Source organism: Rattus norvegicus, chromosome 18 (assembly GCF_036323735.1).
Source record: "Rattus norvegicus strain BN/NHsdMcwi chromosome 18, GRCr8, whole genome shotgun sequence".
Lineage (NCBI taxonomy): Eukaryota > Metazoa > Chordata > Mammalia > Rodentia > Muridae > Rattus > Rattus norvegicus.
The window spans coordinates 68,235,759-68,252,236 of record NC_086036.1 but is presented as its reverse complement, the minus strand read 5'-3'; the positions used below and the strand labels follow the sequence as shown (position 1 = coordinate 68,252,236).

Here is a 16,478-nt window from a genome sequence, read left to right as displayed (position 1 = left end):
CCAGATGCCCTTCAACAGAGGAATGGATACAGAAAATGTGGTACATCTACACAATGGAATATTACTCAGCTATCAAAAACAATGAGTTTATGAAATTCGTAGGCAAATGGTTGGAACTGGAAAATATCATCCTCAGTGAGCTAACCCATTCACAGAAAGACATACATGGTATGCACTCATTGATAAGTGGCTATTAGCCCAAATGCTTGAATTACCCTAGATCCCTAGAACAAACGAAACTCAAGACGGATGATCAAAATGTGAATGCTTCACTCCTTCTTTAAATGAGGAAAAAGAATACCCTTGGCAGGGAAGGGAGAGGCAAAGATTAAAACAGAGACTGAAGGAACACCCATTCAGAGCCTGCCCCACATGTGGCCCATACATATACAGCCACCCAATTAGACAAGATGGATGAAGCAAAGAAGTGCAGACCGACAGGAGCCGGATGTAGATCGCTCCTGAGAGACACAGCCAGAATACAGCAAATACAGAGGCGAATGCCAGCAGCAAACCACTGAACTGAGAATAGGTCCCCCGTTGAAGGAATCAGAGAAAGAACTGGAAGATCTTGAAGGGGCTCGAGACCCCAAAAGTACAACAATGTCAAGCAACCAGAGCTTCCAGGGACTAAGCCACTACCTAAATACTATACATGGACTGACCCTGGACTCTGACCTCATAGGTAGCAATGAATATCCTAGTAAGAGCACCAGTGGAAGGGGAAGCCCTGGGTCCTGCTAAGACTGAACCCCCAGTGAACTAGACTATGGGGGGAGGGCGGCAATGGGGGGAGGGTTGGGAGGGGAACACCCATAAGGAAGGGGAGGTGGGAGGGGGATGTTTGCCCGGAAACCGGGAAAGGGAATAACACTTGAAATGTATATAAGAAATACTCAAGTTAATAAAAAAAAAGTTTTAAAAGGTGGAAAAAATATCCCCTTACCCAATAATTCCAAATTAGACAGTAGCAATAAATTTGGCATATATAGATTTGCATATTTATGTAGATGTATAGTCCTATAGTTCAAGTGCATAATGCAACTGACTTATCACATTGTGTTTTGTCATATTTTAATGTTTACATGATCTGATCTGCAGCATATTCAAATTCATATTTTAATATGTGCCATCTGACTTGTTACTATTGGTTTAGGAAGTAAATTTCTAATCTATAGTTTCAAAGTTTAAAACTAGACCGCAGTGGTAGGAGAACGAGAGAGGGGAGAAGGTAATTAACTTACTGAATTAAGGTAGGATAAGAAATTCAGTTCCTTTGCTAGAACACTAAAAAAGAATTACATTCTTTTAACTGAGTTTATATTTTGGGACTAATATTCGAAAATCAGGATTCTGCATGGCTTATCCATAACCTTTACTAACATTCTACGTGGATGGGAGAAAGAAGTATTAACTAATGTGTCTCTGAACTGAAAATTTAGATTCTGTATGGCCTATCACATGTTAAAAATCCTAAATGTCATAACGACTATGCAAAGAGCATTGATTACACTAAACTATGTACTACGGGTCCCATTTTTTTTCTCTTCTCATTTTTGTATTTTGATTTTCTTTCCGCTAATGAGAAGGCCAGGTAGGAAGTGTGTCTGACACCTTTAAAAGGAAGAAAAGGGAAATACAGTGTCTCCCAAGTGTATGCCACAGATTCTTCAGCGTTGAAAATATTAAAAACTTTTCAATAGAAGATTCTTAAACTAAGCTAAAGAAGCTGAAGAAGGGGGACATTAGGGGAAGGAGTACCATGAGTTGGAGAAAATAGCCGTGTCAAAGTGGAAGGGGAACAGATGATATATGTATGTAGAAGCTTCCTCGTCAGTGGGCTAATGGCCTAGATTCATTTGGACATGATAATCATGGAAGATAACTTGATTATTAGACTTCCTGTGTTGGTTTATATAGTATACTTTAGCAGGAGAGATTCTCAACCCATGGATCAAAACCCCATTTGGGTAGCATGCCAGACATCTACATCATGTTTCGTAAAATTAGAAAATGACAGTTATGAAGTAACCATAAAATAACTTGATGGTTGGGGTCACCACCGTGAGAACTGTATCATAGGGTCCCAACATTACGGAGGTTGAGAACCACTGCTTTACAGGGACCAAATAACACAGGACAGCTTATGGGTCGGATGAATACAGAACTTTACATTTTTCAAGAGATTGTAGTTCTTCCCCCATGGCTGCTCTCTTGGGTCCATTGTTTTAGCAGTCACTTGTGTGTGTAAATGAAAGGTACAGATTCCTTCCCATGAGCCAAAATGCATACCCCTGCTGCCTGATTACTTTTCATACCAAATTCTGAATGTGACAAATTTTTCAAAGTTTGCCAGCATCGATTCTACAGAAAAAATCCATGGCCCAATTAAAACCGTGTTGTAGACTTCATCCCTACATTTCTAGAAGCTTCCACTTCTGTTTCAAAAAAAAATGGATATCAACAAAACATCTAAAACTCTTGTGAAGTTTGGATTTAGCCGTCAGAGATGCCACACTCCTTATTTCAACTTTTTTTTGGGAGGAAAGGGTGAGCATGGCTAAGGACCCAAAACATCCTTCTCCAGTTTTCCTGTTTTCTGGTAGTGACCTTATTGCATATTATTCATACCTCTTCCTTTTCACTCTCTTCTTACAGCTACCTTTACCAACCTTGTGAAATCTGAATGACAAGACAGAGTGGTGAGGGGGAGAAGGAAAGAATAAATAAAAATCCCATGATGACGAGTGAGAGGCAAGGGGGGGCTGAACATATTTCAGAAGAGTTTCTTTTCATCATTTTCTTGCCTAAATCCATTTGTTTGTTAGTTCATTCTTTTAACAAAACTGCAGTGCTCTTTTCCAAGTCCCGTTAGCATCTGTGAGTGGGGCAGAGATGAAAGGCACAGGGCATTGCCTGTGGAGGCTGCCTGATGTCTTTCAGAGAAGACAAAATGTGCAAAATAAGTGGGCTTGGAGCGGTTTTCTCAGCTTCCACCACTCTGTACCACTTTCCTAAAACTCTCTCTCTCTCTCTCTCTCTCTCTCTCTCTCTCTCTCTCTCTCTCTCTCTCTCTCTCTGTGTGTGTGTGTATGCATGTGTGTGTGTCTCTGCGTGTCTGTGTCTATATGGTATATGTATGTATGTATGTTTGTATGGGGTGTATATGTGCATGCATGCATGTGTGCCTGTATTTGTGTGCATGCATGTGTGTGTCTCTATGTGTCTGTGTGTATATGATATATGTGTGTATGTGTGCCTATGTTTGTATGGGGTGTATGTGTGTGTGTGTGTGTGTGTGTGTATGGGGTGTATATGTGCATGCACGTGTTCTGTCTATCTCTGTCTCTGTCTCTCTGTCTCTGTCTTTGTCTCTCTCTCTCTCTCTGTGTGTGTATGTGTGTGTTTGTGTGTGTTTACATGTGTGTGTTTACATGTGCTCTTCATTCACGGTCTGTCCAGGGACTAGAGAAGTCTTTCATTCCCTGTGAACACACTCTCATCACATAGATCAGCACAGTTATAATAATTTAAAACTATCCACTGACTCTTTTCTCACAATGGATGAAAACCTTGACCCTTGGGAATGGGGATTGAGTCATGCTAAATCTCCAGTTGGTTCCTATTTCCTGGGAGACTTCTAGGCTCCTAGAATATGGTGAGTGTTTTAAATCCCTGTACCTCTGATTCACATCTGGAGAAGAGTGAGCATGGAAGAAAGAAAGTGCGTGATGGAAAAGGTTCCAGTTACACTCTTCAGGAAGCAGTAGTCTGGCGTTTGCTTACCATGAGGGCTGTTTCTGGGTCTCTGTTTCCCACTTCTACAAGTGGGTTGCATTTGCTGATTTTTTTTTCCTAAATGGAAATGTCCCTTTTAACAATGCAGAAAACAAGAAAGAAAGGTGTTTCACTTTGCCCTATGTGAAACACCTACCTAGATTTTAGTCACACAAAATAATTTCCTGAACGCTGAAGATCAAAAATGATTGCTGCAAAACCTCCAGATGCCCATAACGTTCGCTGGCTCCATTGACAAAAGTGACTTCCCACGCTTTGCCCACAGAGGGCATCCCTGCGCATTGATATGTAGACCAGGCAAACGCAGCTGCTGGAAGCCTCTTCTGTCCGCTCTTTTTTTTTTTTTTTTTTTTTTTTTTTTCTCCTAAGCTTCGCTAGGCCCCCGCCCCCCATTGCGTGGAGTCTTTCCCTGATCCAGTTCGTTTCCCTCCGGTCTCCACATTTTCCCTTCCAACCCTCCACTTCTCCGGATCAATGGATAGTAAGGTTCCAACTCTCAGCTCACACACCGCTGGCGGACACCCCAGTAACAAGTGAGAGCGCTCTGCCCAGCACTCCACCGCCTCTGCCCCCTACCCGCTTCCCCATCTCTGAGAAGCCAAACCGACAGCATCACCAGCGCGGATTTTTCTCTCCAACTTTATCCAACCGATTACAAGGAAGCAGCCTCAACGATCTAACGCATGGCCAGCCACAGGATTGCTTTGCGTCTTCTCTTTAGCCCTTCTGGATATTCTATTCATTAATGCCTCCCAAGCCCTACCGAGAGCTGTCTCCCCTTTGCTCGCTCTCTCTGCTTCCTTGAGTTAGTTCTCCAAGGTGTTACCGGGGTTCGGGTGCTCTTGGACCGAATGGAACTTTTTGCTGCCTCGTCTTGCTGCTGATTGTGTCCCTGGACAAGAAAAAAAGGCTTCGCAGGCAAAAGAGGCGCAGGGGAGGTGGAGAAAGAGGTGGAGGAAGAGGACGAGGAGGAAGAGGAGGAGGAAGCCTAAGGGGCTCGGCGCGGGTGTGTGCATGTGTGCATGCGTGTGTGAGTGCATGTGTGTGAGTGCCACCGCTGCCCAGGACCCCCGGCCCCGAAGGTGTTGGCTGAAATATGGAGAATAGTCTTGGATGTGTCTGGGTACCCAAGCTGGCTTTTGTACTCTTCGGAGCTTCCTTGCTCAGCGCGCATCTTCAAGTCACGGGTAAGAGGTCTTTTCCTTTCTTCTCTTCGTTCCCCCACCCCTTACCCCTTCCTCTTCCCGTTCCATTTGGAGAGTAGAATTAGAATAGAAGAGAAATACGATGTTCGGTGGTCTCTTTGCCCAGTGTTTTCTCGCGGATGATAAAAGACAGAAGACTTTTTCGTCCTCGGGGCTGAGGATGTTGGTGGGGTCGAGGGCATCTCTTCGCGCTTTTTCAATGTGGTTGTGGTGCTTCTCTCTTGCGTCTTTGCCTTTACAAATACTTGCTTTGCTTTGGGGGACAAGCTGACGAAAGTGATGGGGATGCTGTTGAAAGGAACTAGGCTGTATCCACAGAGCCTCAAAAACCTGGGGAGGGGGTGGTGGATGGGGTAGCTGGAGTGAGCAGAGGATGCCATCCAGGGTGCTTAGAGCAAGTCTGTATGGGATGTAGCTGCTGGGGATGTTTGTGAATACATGCGACCCTGGCTTTGCATTTTTGTACTTGCTGACTGAGAATCAAGAAAGAGACATATAGGTTTTGAATACTTTGAATGAGTGCATAGCGGTACCTGAAGAGGGAAAGAACTGGCAGATGGAGGGAGGGCTCTGTATTTGAAATCTTAACGGTGGATGAATGCTGATTGCTAGTTAAGTCTCCAAATATCTCCAAGACACCTCCAAACTCCAAATGATTGATATTCTGGGAAATAGGCCTCCTGGCCCTGGCACTTGGCAAGCATAATTTCTAATTAAAAATGGCAAAACTCTTCCGGGGCTAGATTAGGAGAAAGAAGGATCCTAAGGCTGCTCTCTGGGTGCTGCAGTCTCCGAATGCGGAGCAGAGGCTCCTGTGGCCAAAGGAATAAAAACAAACAAATTGATAAGATTTACTCGTTTTGCGGGACACCACCACAAGTAGGTGGGCACTGAGTAGAGGGAGCCGGTCTGCTGGGGAAAGACAGAACAGCTGCTGTGTGAGCATGCAAGTCCCTTCGGAATCGACCTTTCCTCAGATCCAAAGACCGCCCCGGCTGGGGCCAGGAGTTGGAGAGGAGCACCCCAACCTGTGCCTCGGAAATTAACAGGGGATAAAATTAAATCACAGCAGCCAAGTCCCCCATCTCCCCGGAGTCCTAAACTCCGGCTGTCTGGTCCCGGCTGCAGAACCAAGGGTTGCGAACGCAAGCAGTGAATGCGTCGCTTCAGAGTGTGGCAAGGGATTCAGGCCATGAAGCAAGCACCAAGCCAGCGTTCGGGATTAACGCTCTAGCCCTTGCACTGGGATTCTAGCCTTCTGTTGGCAGCCAGAGAGAGTCAGCCTGTGTGTGTGTGTGTGTGTGTGTGTGTGTGTGTGTGTGTGTGTGTGTGTGTGTGTGTGTGTGTGTGTGTCTGCATGCTGCGTGAACGCCTATGATGCGCGCTCTTACCCTCACCCTCAGCTTAGTTGCCCGCCCTCCCCCCTCCCTCTGGGCGGTCCCTTTCTCCCTGGCTCCTCTCTTCCAAGAGCTTTGTCCTCCGTAATTACTCCCTTTGAAGGTGGGAGGTAGGTGTGGAGAGGGTAGGGGGTAGTTTATTCTTGTGGTAATGGAAAGTGTTAAAAATGCCCTCCTTAAACCACAAATGCTCTTAGCCAGTGCAAGCAACATCTCCCTTGTACCCAGAAGAAGACTTGTGCTCTCTCTGGCACTTTGGGAGCACCTGAAAAGAAAAGGGGAAGTGGGGGGGGGGAAGAGAGAGAGAGAGAGAGAGAGAGAGAGAGAGAGAGAGAGAGAGAGAGAGAGAGAACCACAGCTGACAATATTGAATTAAGTGAAGTGTGCAAAATAGACAATGTTGTCAGTTATGCAATATTTTAAAGCCATTCCAAAATGACTGTTACCCTGCAAAAACTGGTGCTAGATGAATGAAGATAGATCCAATATGTTTTATTAATCCTTAAACTAAACATCACCTTCCTACTCATTTAGGTTTTCTGTTTGTTTGTATTTAGTCATTTATTTATTACCGTTTTATTTCAATTTTTACATTCTCAAAAATTTCTCCTCATAGACAAATCTAACAACAACAAAAAAAATACACAAAAAATATACATGTGTGAAAAAAAAATGCCAGTGGATGACCCTTGCTGATCTTTGTTCCAAACTTCTCCACATTTCCGAAAGCACGTGTGTGTTATTTGCAAACGAAGGTGATGTGATTCGTGCAGGTCCCAAGACTGTGGGTAGTACACTTGGAAGATTTTGCTAATTCAGCTCGCTCTGCTCTCCTCTGCTCATTTTTCTGAATATTATCCTTTTCCTTAGGAGCAGTGTTTTAGGAGCATGGCACCAAAGAAACATAGTTCACTCCAAGAAAGGACCAGTAGGAGGTGCCCTTAATAAGGCCAAATGTCTAGTTCACAGCCATTGAAATTCCCACTCAGCAGAAGGTTTTAAAGACTTTGTTGATTGGTAACAAAGGATTATGGAGACTAGCACAATAGCCCTGGCCCTTCCCCTCAATCTAGGCAAAATGTGAAACTTGTCCATTTGAATGAGATTAGGATACAGAAACAAAAAAAAAAAAAAAAAAAAAAAAAAAACAAAAACAAAAACCCGACATCCCCGCAGAGCATCTGTCTGTGCAGGAGTGAGGACTTGAAGCTGAGAGAGGAAGGCAGTCCGGGGTTTAGTTTGCTCCTGTAGGATGCCCTCCTCTTTACTTGAGGTGAACCATGTGCAGAGGCCCCAGGTAGATTCTCATGATTTCAGGTAAGATGGGAATTGGGAGACATTGATGAGGCAAATAGGAAGTTTACCCGTTGATTATTTAATTATCCATGCATGTTTGTGTTACATTTGGTTAGAGTTTATATAGTCTAGATATAATGTGTGTGTGTGTGTGTGTGTGTGTGTATACATACATACACCCTGTCCAGCTCCCTTTCACACCAGCCATCACAGTAGGTCAGGTGCCTTTTCTGAGCTTGCTGTGTAGAGGGAAGAGGATGTCAGGACCTGGGATTGCCTGGGTAAGCAGGCCCTCCACTGCTCCCACTAGTGCTGCAGTATAAATCACTAGTGACCTGTCACACTATCCATTTCCCACCCTGCAGCAGCTGCCCTCTGAGTTATGAAGCATGTGAAGTGGCCAGCACATGTGTTATATGTGAATATATCAGGTTCATTGCATTTGCTTTAATGCTCTTAACAGCAAGGCTGCTGTGAGGGGCTGATAGACTCTCTCTCTTTCTCCCTCTTTTCTCTGGGAAGAGATTTATAACTTCGTGTGTGTGTGTGTGTGTGTGTGTGTGTGTGTGTGTGTGTGTGTGTGTCTTCCATTTATTCCCTGGTAAGTTAACCTTTCTGCAGCCTCCCTTAGTTCATTGAGGAGGATCTGCTTTCGTCCTGTCTCCTTGAATGGAACCTCGCCAGACTGTCCCTTTGGAGTAGGGACAGCTACTAAACCAATAGGAATCTGACAAGGGTTTGGGGGAGGCAATTCATCCGAGAAGCTGAGATAGTTTGTTGCTGCTGCTGTTTGTTTCTAGAACATGAAGACAAGATACACAGTCTAAGGAATTCAGAGCACAGTTATTTCACAAAGGTTTCTCTCTTCCTGCCTTATGCTTCCCACTGTAAGCATTCACTAGTCTAAGCTTTCTCCTAGGTGTGTGAATAGTTTCTGAGAAGTTTCTAGCAACACACAGTAATACGACATAGTGCAGTTGGATCTCTGTCATCTGCATACAGGCTGATTGACATCCTGCTCTCCTGGACCTGCTTTAATCTTCAGGGGCTCTGAGTGTTTAAAAAAAAGTGCTGAAGTTTCTGTGTTGACTCTTTCCACCTAAGACTGTATTCTAAGATATTTTTAAAAAGAAAAGCGCAATTTCTTTGGAGAATTCACATTTTAAACTATGTCTATAAGACTTCTTCCTCATATTTTTTTTTTATTTTCCTGTCAGGATAACCAGTAAAGGATGTGGTTGCTGGGAATCATTGTCTTTAGTAAAACCCAAGGGTACCTGCACAGAGAGCAGCTTTCCACAGGCCCCTGCCTTCTCCTTCAAGTGTCTAAGTAAGGACACTCAGGATTTCACTGGGAAAGTGGTGCTGGCCTGGATCCAGCTTCCCCAGTTCCCACAGTCCTGGCCTGCATTACCATCTGAAACTCGTGCCAAATCTGAAACAGGTTGCTGTGTCTGGGTATCTGTTGCAAAAGCATCTTCTCAAATGATAATTTTTCATCTCTCTCTACTGGTCATAGTTTAGATGAACTGTATACATAAATTTTAGAAAGCCTTATAGAATTTCTGGGGTTAAGAAGATAATGACACAAACCCACTGATGATTGCTTGGTTGGTTACTGATTAAAAGTTATCAGATTCTAGAAAAATAGGATAGACTCTGAAATAAAATGGAGAGTGTGATAGATGTATAGAATTCGTAAAGCATAATTATGATATTTCCCTTCCTACCTTTTCCATGTCAGGGTGACAGTAGAGAAGGTCTTGAGAGTTTCGGGACCTGTTGAATCTGGGCTTGTGATAATGGCCAGTTCACGATTGGAATACACCGAATTCAATATTTGTACAGTTCCCCATGAAATTTCCAGTGGCCTACTGTGGATTATTTGCTTCTCTCCTGGCTGTCCTTGGAAAATCCAGATGTCCTCCCAACACAATAGTACAGCATCAAGACCACCCTTGTTGATGCAACCAAGTCCAAGCCTTGTGCTTACTTAGCATGCTGTATTATACTTTGAACGATGTGAACATTTGCCTTAAAATACATTTTCCGATGTTTGGGACTGCTTCTTTTAGTGACGCATGAACTGTACTCATAAAAGAAGTAACTCTGATACCTGGGAGAATTCACCTGTGGCTTCCAAGCCATGACTTTCCACGTTCTAGAGTTCACAAGTTTTGAGAGAGGAGTGAGCCCTACAGGGTGATGAGTGTGATAAACCTGGTCATGTGATTTGGTCACAAAGTTGCTACTCAAGGTTGAAGTATAGAACTTTAATTTTCATGAATGACTCTATTTTGTGAAGTTCAGAGTCTTTAGCCCTGCCTTGGTCATGCCCACCGCTATCATCTGCCCCAGATGATACTTTAAGACACTCTTTAGAACTGAGACCTCATGAAGTGAATCTTCAACTCGCTGACATGAAGGGGGAAGCAATCGGGATTGTTTTCCCTGTAGGCCAATAAAAATGCACAAGACAAAATTACATGTTACGTATGCCAAGTGAGCAGCAGCAAAAAATAAAATGCAAATCATTATGCACCTTTTTAATCATAGCACTCAGGCAAATTGCAGCACAATTTCATAAAACACTCTTAGTCCTCCCACGTGAGTGTCGACCCCCTCACTGTATACCGTTCAGGTTCCACACAGTACTAACATGAAGAAATGCAGCATGGTTGATTGATGACCAAAATGCCTACAGAGCTCTAAAGTTCTGTGACAAATTTAGCCTCAGGTTTAATAACACCCCTTTAACACAACTCTTAAGAAGAAATTATTTTTCTTGATAGTTCAGAAGTGCTCCAATTCTGTCCTAAGGTGTGATTGAGAAATATGAAATAATGTGAATGATTGAACAACCCTCTACTTTCATTATTGATGGTAATTTGCCAATGGTCATGCGAGTATATATTGTTCCAATGAACAGTTTTAAACAACCATACTGTGCACAGCTTTCATTTCTTAGGGGGAAAGTCCAGCATGGACACACACAAATCATTTCCTACGTATTGATCATATTTCTCAAGTATACTGTTACGACATGACTTGAGTGGGAGATCTCTCTTTTCTGCTAAATTCCCAGAGCCCAATACCCATATCTCACTTATATTTTTGTATTAAGCAAATATATATGTTTTATTTCACAAAACCAAATTCTGTAACATATTGCAGCCTTCTTTTTATATATAATTTCTTAGGTATTTGTTGCAATTTAGAAATTTCTTCCTTGTGTTTTTTTCCATACTGGCTTTGGCAGAAGGCCAATTTTCAAGACTCTCTAGGACAAACATGTTCTATTGGACTAGTCAGTTCATTATGAACTTATTTAATAAAAATATTATCTCATTCATGCTTATTGGTTGTTTATTTATTATGACCTATTTATTTATTTATTATTCATTATTTATTATTGTGACCTGATAGGAAAGACTATCGGCATAACTTTATTATAAGCTATCTAAAATGGTTTTAAATCTGTGTGTATATTTTCAAAGAATAAAGAAATGAAAGTAATATGAATGATACTCATTTAGACCTTAGTAGTAGGTAAAGGTTCCTGTTAAGTATCAATGTTTGTAGATTTCACCAATAAAATTTTAGAAATATTTCTCTACTGAACACTCAACAAACTTTTAAGATGTAGAACATGGTTTAACCTGTTTGTTATATATTTATGCCAACAGTATGATACAGTTTTTACATTTTAGGATTGTTTCTGAAGACCTGAAGTTAAAGCATTTTGTTTTTAAAATTTAGGATATAACTTTCTAACTGTGACATATTTTAAGAGAATTGATTCTAGATCCAGAAGGTGCCCTTTCTTTGCATTGTTGTGTCCAGTTGAAACTCTTCCCTGTCCTTTCTTCTATCTTGTTTTGCTCAGTTTTACACAAATTGTCTTTCATGTAAGAAAAGAGAGTCTAAATCAGAACATGAATTCCCTGTTGAAGGAAAAAGTGCCAATGTAGTTAATTAATGTGTTCATGGTATTTCTGAAATCTGATATTAAGTTGGTTGTCATTTGTTCTTCATGAACCCTAGCTTTCCTTGTTAAATGAAGGTGTGGATGACACCCATGGTAGTTCTATTCTGGTTTCAACATCACAGTTTACTTAGGTTATAAACTGCACATGTATGTAGTATCTGTATAATTAATAATAGCACTGAATATAATAACAATAATGAAACAAAAAGCCCTTTACCCCTTAACAGTTTTGTGAATTTTTTTGTTAATTAATTTGTAATTTGTAACGTTGCCACAAATGCATCTTTCTTTAACACACTATTTGGTTTTGTTACATGTGGTTATAATCAAAGAAATATATTTGTTTCTGATTCCCCTTATGGGTAAACATTAAGTATCTTGGACTGCCAGAGTATATGTATATAGCTACACTTCATCACTCTACTGTGCAATATTCCCTGATGACTCTATTGATTATAACTTACCGGAGCTCTTGTTGATAGATATTTTTGAACTACAATTTTCTATTGCTAGTCTTTATGATTCAAGCATTTTTATGGTTTGTTCATTAAAATTTAACCATCACTTCCAGGTGTTCATGTAAGTGATGAAATGCTGAGTCATGAAACCAAAATCTGTATATTAAGAAGCGGTGGCATGCTACATTTGCTATACCACCACACCGGGAGCACATGAAAGTCCTCTTTGTTCCATGTCTCTACCAACACTTGGTATTTTCATTTGCTTAATTTGCCTTCATCTGCTGGATGTGAATTAACATCTCATTATGGGTTTCATTTGCATTTCCCTGATTGCTAATAAAACTGCATATTTTTTTTCCTCATAAATTTGTTGGCCATTTGTGGCTGCAGTAAGATACTTCTGTGATCCAGTTTCTTCGGCTGAGTATCCATTTTGTTTTGTTTTATTGGGGGTCATTTTGTTTTCTCATTAATCAACCTTTGCTCTTAAGCGTGGAGGTCGTCAGCCGTTGACATTTTAGGAAGTTGTCACTTTATATTAAACCAAGTTTATCCCATCTCTGCCACTACTTAAGCACTTGCCCAAAATGTACACTTAATTTTAACTGGAAAAAGATGGCTTTAGTCACTTTAAGATCATTTATTGTACTGAGCAAAAATTTCTCTGTGTATTCACTTACCCTGATTATCATGTCTGTATAGATGACAGCTTACAGGTAAACAGGGTTCTGGGACACCAAGCTTAAATCCAGGCACAGTGGAAATCTAATGGAACCAAAGGAAGACTGAATTACAATCCTAAGAGCAGATACCAAATATAAATGAAAATATACCCTATTCTGCCCATTTGACCTTGAATGTGTTTCCAATGCAGTAAAATGCATAGTATGATTGCAGGTTTCAGACAGCCTGGGCTTGAAGAAATATGTGCCTCCAACTTTGTATAGGTTCCTAATTTATTCTACATGGTCCCGTTGGGAAAGCTAACAAAGGTCTGTGGATTAAATAACGCATTTGGATATGCTGGAAGTGGCCTCTCTAGCTGGTCGCCTTCTGTGCCTACTCATTAGAGATGTAAGCCAAGGCTGAGACATCTAAGCAAGCCTCGCATTGAGAGTCCTCCACCCATTGTTCCCACATCTTCCCCCAGCCTCATGGGATCTCAGAAGAATATAAATTAGAGAGAAAAATCTGCAAGCTTTTCCTTTCAAGTCTAATGTCTGGGCAGAGCTGTTCCCTGCAGGACAATTTCTAGTTATTTTCTTCCTGGTTTGGAACATCTCAAGGGATGGGCTGTTGGTTACTTCCCCTGGGAAATATCTCAGTAACACAACAGTTTTTGCTGTTGGAAATTTACTTTGTAATTTGTCTTATATAATGCTGTTCCAAATATTCTTCTAAACACCTGTGACATTGAATGTGGTATTCTTGTTTTCCCTTAGCAATGACACAGGCTCTCCTATGATCCAGCAGGTTAAAGGTTTTCACTCTAACTTGTTTTAATCTCCTGTGTCATCTTTAGTTCCTCTAACTCTAGCTACTAATTCATTTAATCTTCCCTATTATTTCTCCTGAAGCTTAACCATGCTTCCAGTTTTATCCAAACCCCTTCTAATTTGGATAACTTGTATTCAAAGGCCTGAAATTTAGGGTAGGTTTCTAGAAATTTCCCAAGCAGTACATTCTAAAATACAGATCCATCTCACACCACATTAAAGCCAGGGATACATGTTTTGTCTTACAAACCTTGAGTCCTCACTTTTTGTGTAGTTCTCTCAAAGCCCAAGGCAATTGTTAATCTGTGGTAAGATCAAATGAGATCAAATATTTGAGTCAAGATCATCATTATGGATATTTAACAGGGTTATGACATGCGAGATGGAATGTTTTAATGTATTTCCATCTTTCATGAGTTTGTCTTAAGGTCAAGGAGACAGGCACATACATAGGTGAATAGAACCCACTGCAGAACAAAGCACTTATTAAGAAGGGATAAAGATAAAGTGGCCAGCCTGGGAAAGACAGCACTGCAATGTTTACACATTCTATCATTAATATGTTAATGCTGGCAAGGTGGGCTGACACAGCCGATCCTCTCATCCCTGTATTTTCAGAATTCATAGATTCTCTCTCTCTCTCTCTCTCTCTCTCTCTCTCTCTCTCTCTCTCTCTCTCTCTCTCTGAGTGAATGTGTGTGTGTGTTTATTTTTAAAGCATAGGGGTCAAAATAGTTGTCAATTATGTTTAACCTAAGCCATATTTAAGTGAAGCCAGTGCAGTGGCACACATACACCTACAATCCAAGAATTTAGGGGGTGAAGGTTGCAGATCATGAGTGTGAGAACATGTGGGACTACAGAGTGAGTTCACAACCAGTCTGGGCTACAAAGAACCAGTTCCACTGGCCAGAGAGAGAATAGACTTTCACCCATGTGCAGCATGCGGTATGAGGTATGAGGTACAAGGGCTGGCATGGACATTTTCTCCTTGGGTGGCCCTCTGAAAACTATATTTTGTTTTCTTTCAATGAGTTAAAAGGGAAAAGTAAGGCTAAACTGTTTAAAATTGTAGCACTCTACTATACTTTCTCTCCATTGCTGTTTCTTCAAATATAGTTGGATGCTCTCTTTGCTTTAATCTGAAGCTCACCAAGAAGTCAGTGACATCATATTACTGTACCTCATAGTAACTATGCCAGTGAGTCACCTAATACTGATAGAGTCTAGCTCTGGTCTTTGGCCATGAAGATAGAGGTGACATAATGTAGAGTACAAGAAAACACTAACCAGGAAATGGGTTTGATTGAAGTACTTAATCTCACTGTATTTCAACATTCTCCTCTATTCAATGGACAGATTATCAGCCTGTGTAGTCCAACTATAACTTAGTGATAAATTCAACCCACTGGTTAAATATATGAAGTATATCTTTCAGTTCACTTGTAATCACTATTTCATAAATAGAATCTATTGCTAATACAATCTTAATATGAGCAGTTATGAATAGGGGTTTAGAAATTCTATATTTATTAGCATAGGCACAAATTATGAAACAATTATATTTTTGTATGTGTGAAAGATATGGAAATAAAATAAATCATATTTTACTAACAAATTTGACTTTATGTATATGAGTTCGTGGGTCCTGGCCCATGTCTTTATTGGATTTAGGGGTTGAAAAAAACAACCAGCAGGTCCTGACCCAGTGTAATACCAAGCAACATGATGGCCTTTAACACATTCCTATGGAGTCTACGTTCAAACAATCTTCAATCATTATCTATCTCCTCTTATTTTAGTTACATGCATTTTTTTTCAGACCTAGCTACCTAGAGTGTACGCCTAGAAGCTAATTCATGCTTTGTTAACAAAAATCACAATGTAGAATATGTCCCTAAGGTTCTTTTTTTCTTTGCTCTGGAGAAGCACCTTTCTTCATTCTTCATCCGTTTTAAGGCTCTCTTCATACCTGTTCATTTATAATCTCGGATAGCTACCCAAATCTCAGTAATTTATTTCACTTTTAAAAAAAAATCTTCAGATTACTGTAAGCCAAGCCACTCCATTGGTATTTCAACGATTATTCATGCTCTTGTCCGTGGAACAAGAACATTTGTGTCACTTGGGGACTCATTAGAAATGCAGAGAGCCTGGCCATTGCCTTGGCTTGTTCCTTTCGGGTAAAAGGTTATTGAGAAACATTTGCATAGGAGACAGAGGCTTCTCTAGTCTACACAACTATTACTGGTCAAACCATCAATGGGAAAAAGTGCCCAGCCACATGAATTTTATCTTACCCAAGATCTTTGGGTAAGGTAGCTTTAGGTCTTAAGATGGCAAACTATCCGCTCATCAAAGGGGCTTCTGGCTTGCTGTTTTTATTTACCACTCACTATCTCTCAGAGGTCATGTCATGCTTTATTTTCGTTGAGAGTGAAGCTCCCTTGGAATTTTTTTTTGAGCATTCCATCTGCCTTTCCCCTCCTTTGCTCAAGGAGATGACCCACTTCAAAAGGGTCTGCCTGTTTTGACTTCCCTTCACTCTCTCAGCCCACCCTCTTCCTTCTTGAAAATACTATGATTCACAAGAAAAGGGAGGCACATAAAAGGGACGCTGGAGCCTGGAGGCCATTCCTCACTGTGCCCTTTAGGTCTGTTCTGAAAGTACACATATGCTAAAAGTGAGACCCTGGTGGAACTGACCCCAAACTGAACCTTGCCTTTTGATTGGAAATGATCTTTGGGGCATGAAGTAATTCAACTGCTCATTTGCCTGGGCTACTGTGAAAGGGAAAGGAAAGGCTTAAGTGGGGTGTTTAAAAGAGGAGTAAAGC

The 16,478-nt window shown here is 41.2% G+C and overlaps 1 protein-coding gene across 3 annotated transcripts in view; it reads left to right on the top strand.

Annotated features, from left to right (window-relative positions):
• The first annotated feature begins 4,077 nt into the window (after nt 1–4,077).
• The window catches only part of Dcc (DCC netrin 1 receptor), a 1,103,888-nt gene continuing 1,091,487 nt past the window's right edge, over nt 4,078–16,478 (top strand). Inside the window, exon 1 of one of the 3 annotated variants that reach the window (XM_008772087.4) lies at nt 4,078–4,985. In XM_008772087.4, the coding sequence (XP_008770309.2) occupies nt 4,895–4,985 (91 nt within the window). In that variant the 5' untranslated portion in view covers nt 4,078–4,894. The remainder of the gene's footprint in view (nt 4,986–16,478) is intronic. The other 2 variants (XM_063277120.1, NM_012841.2) reach the window with 2 other exon arrangements.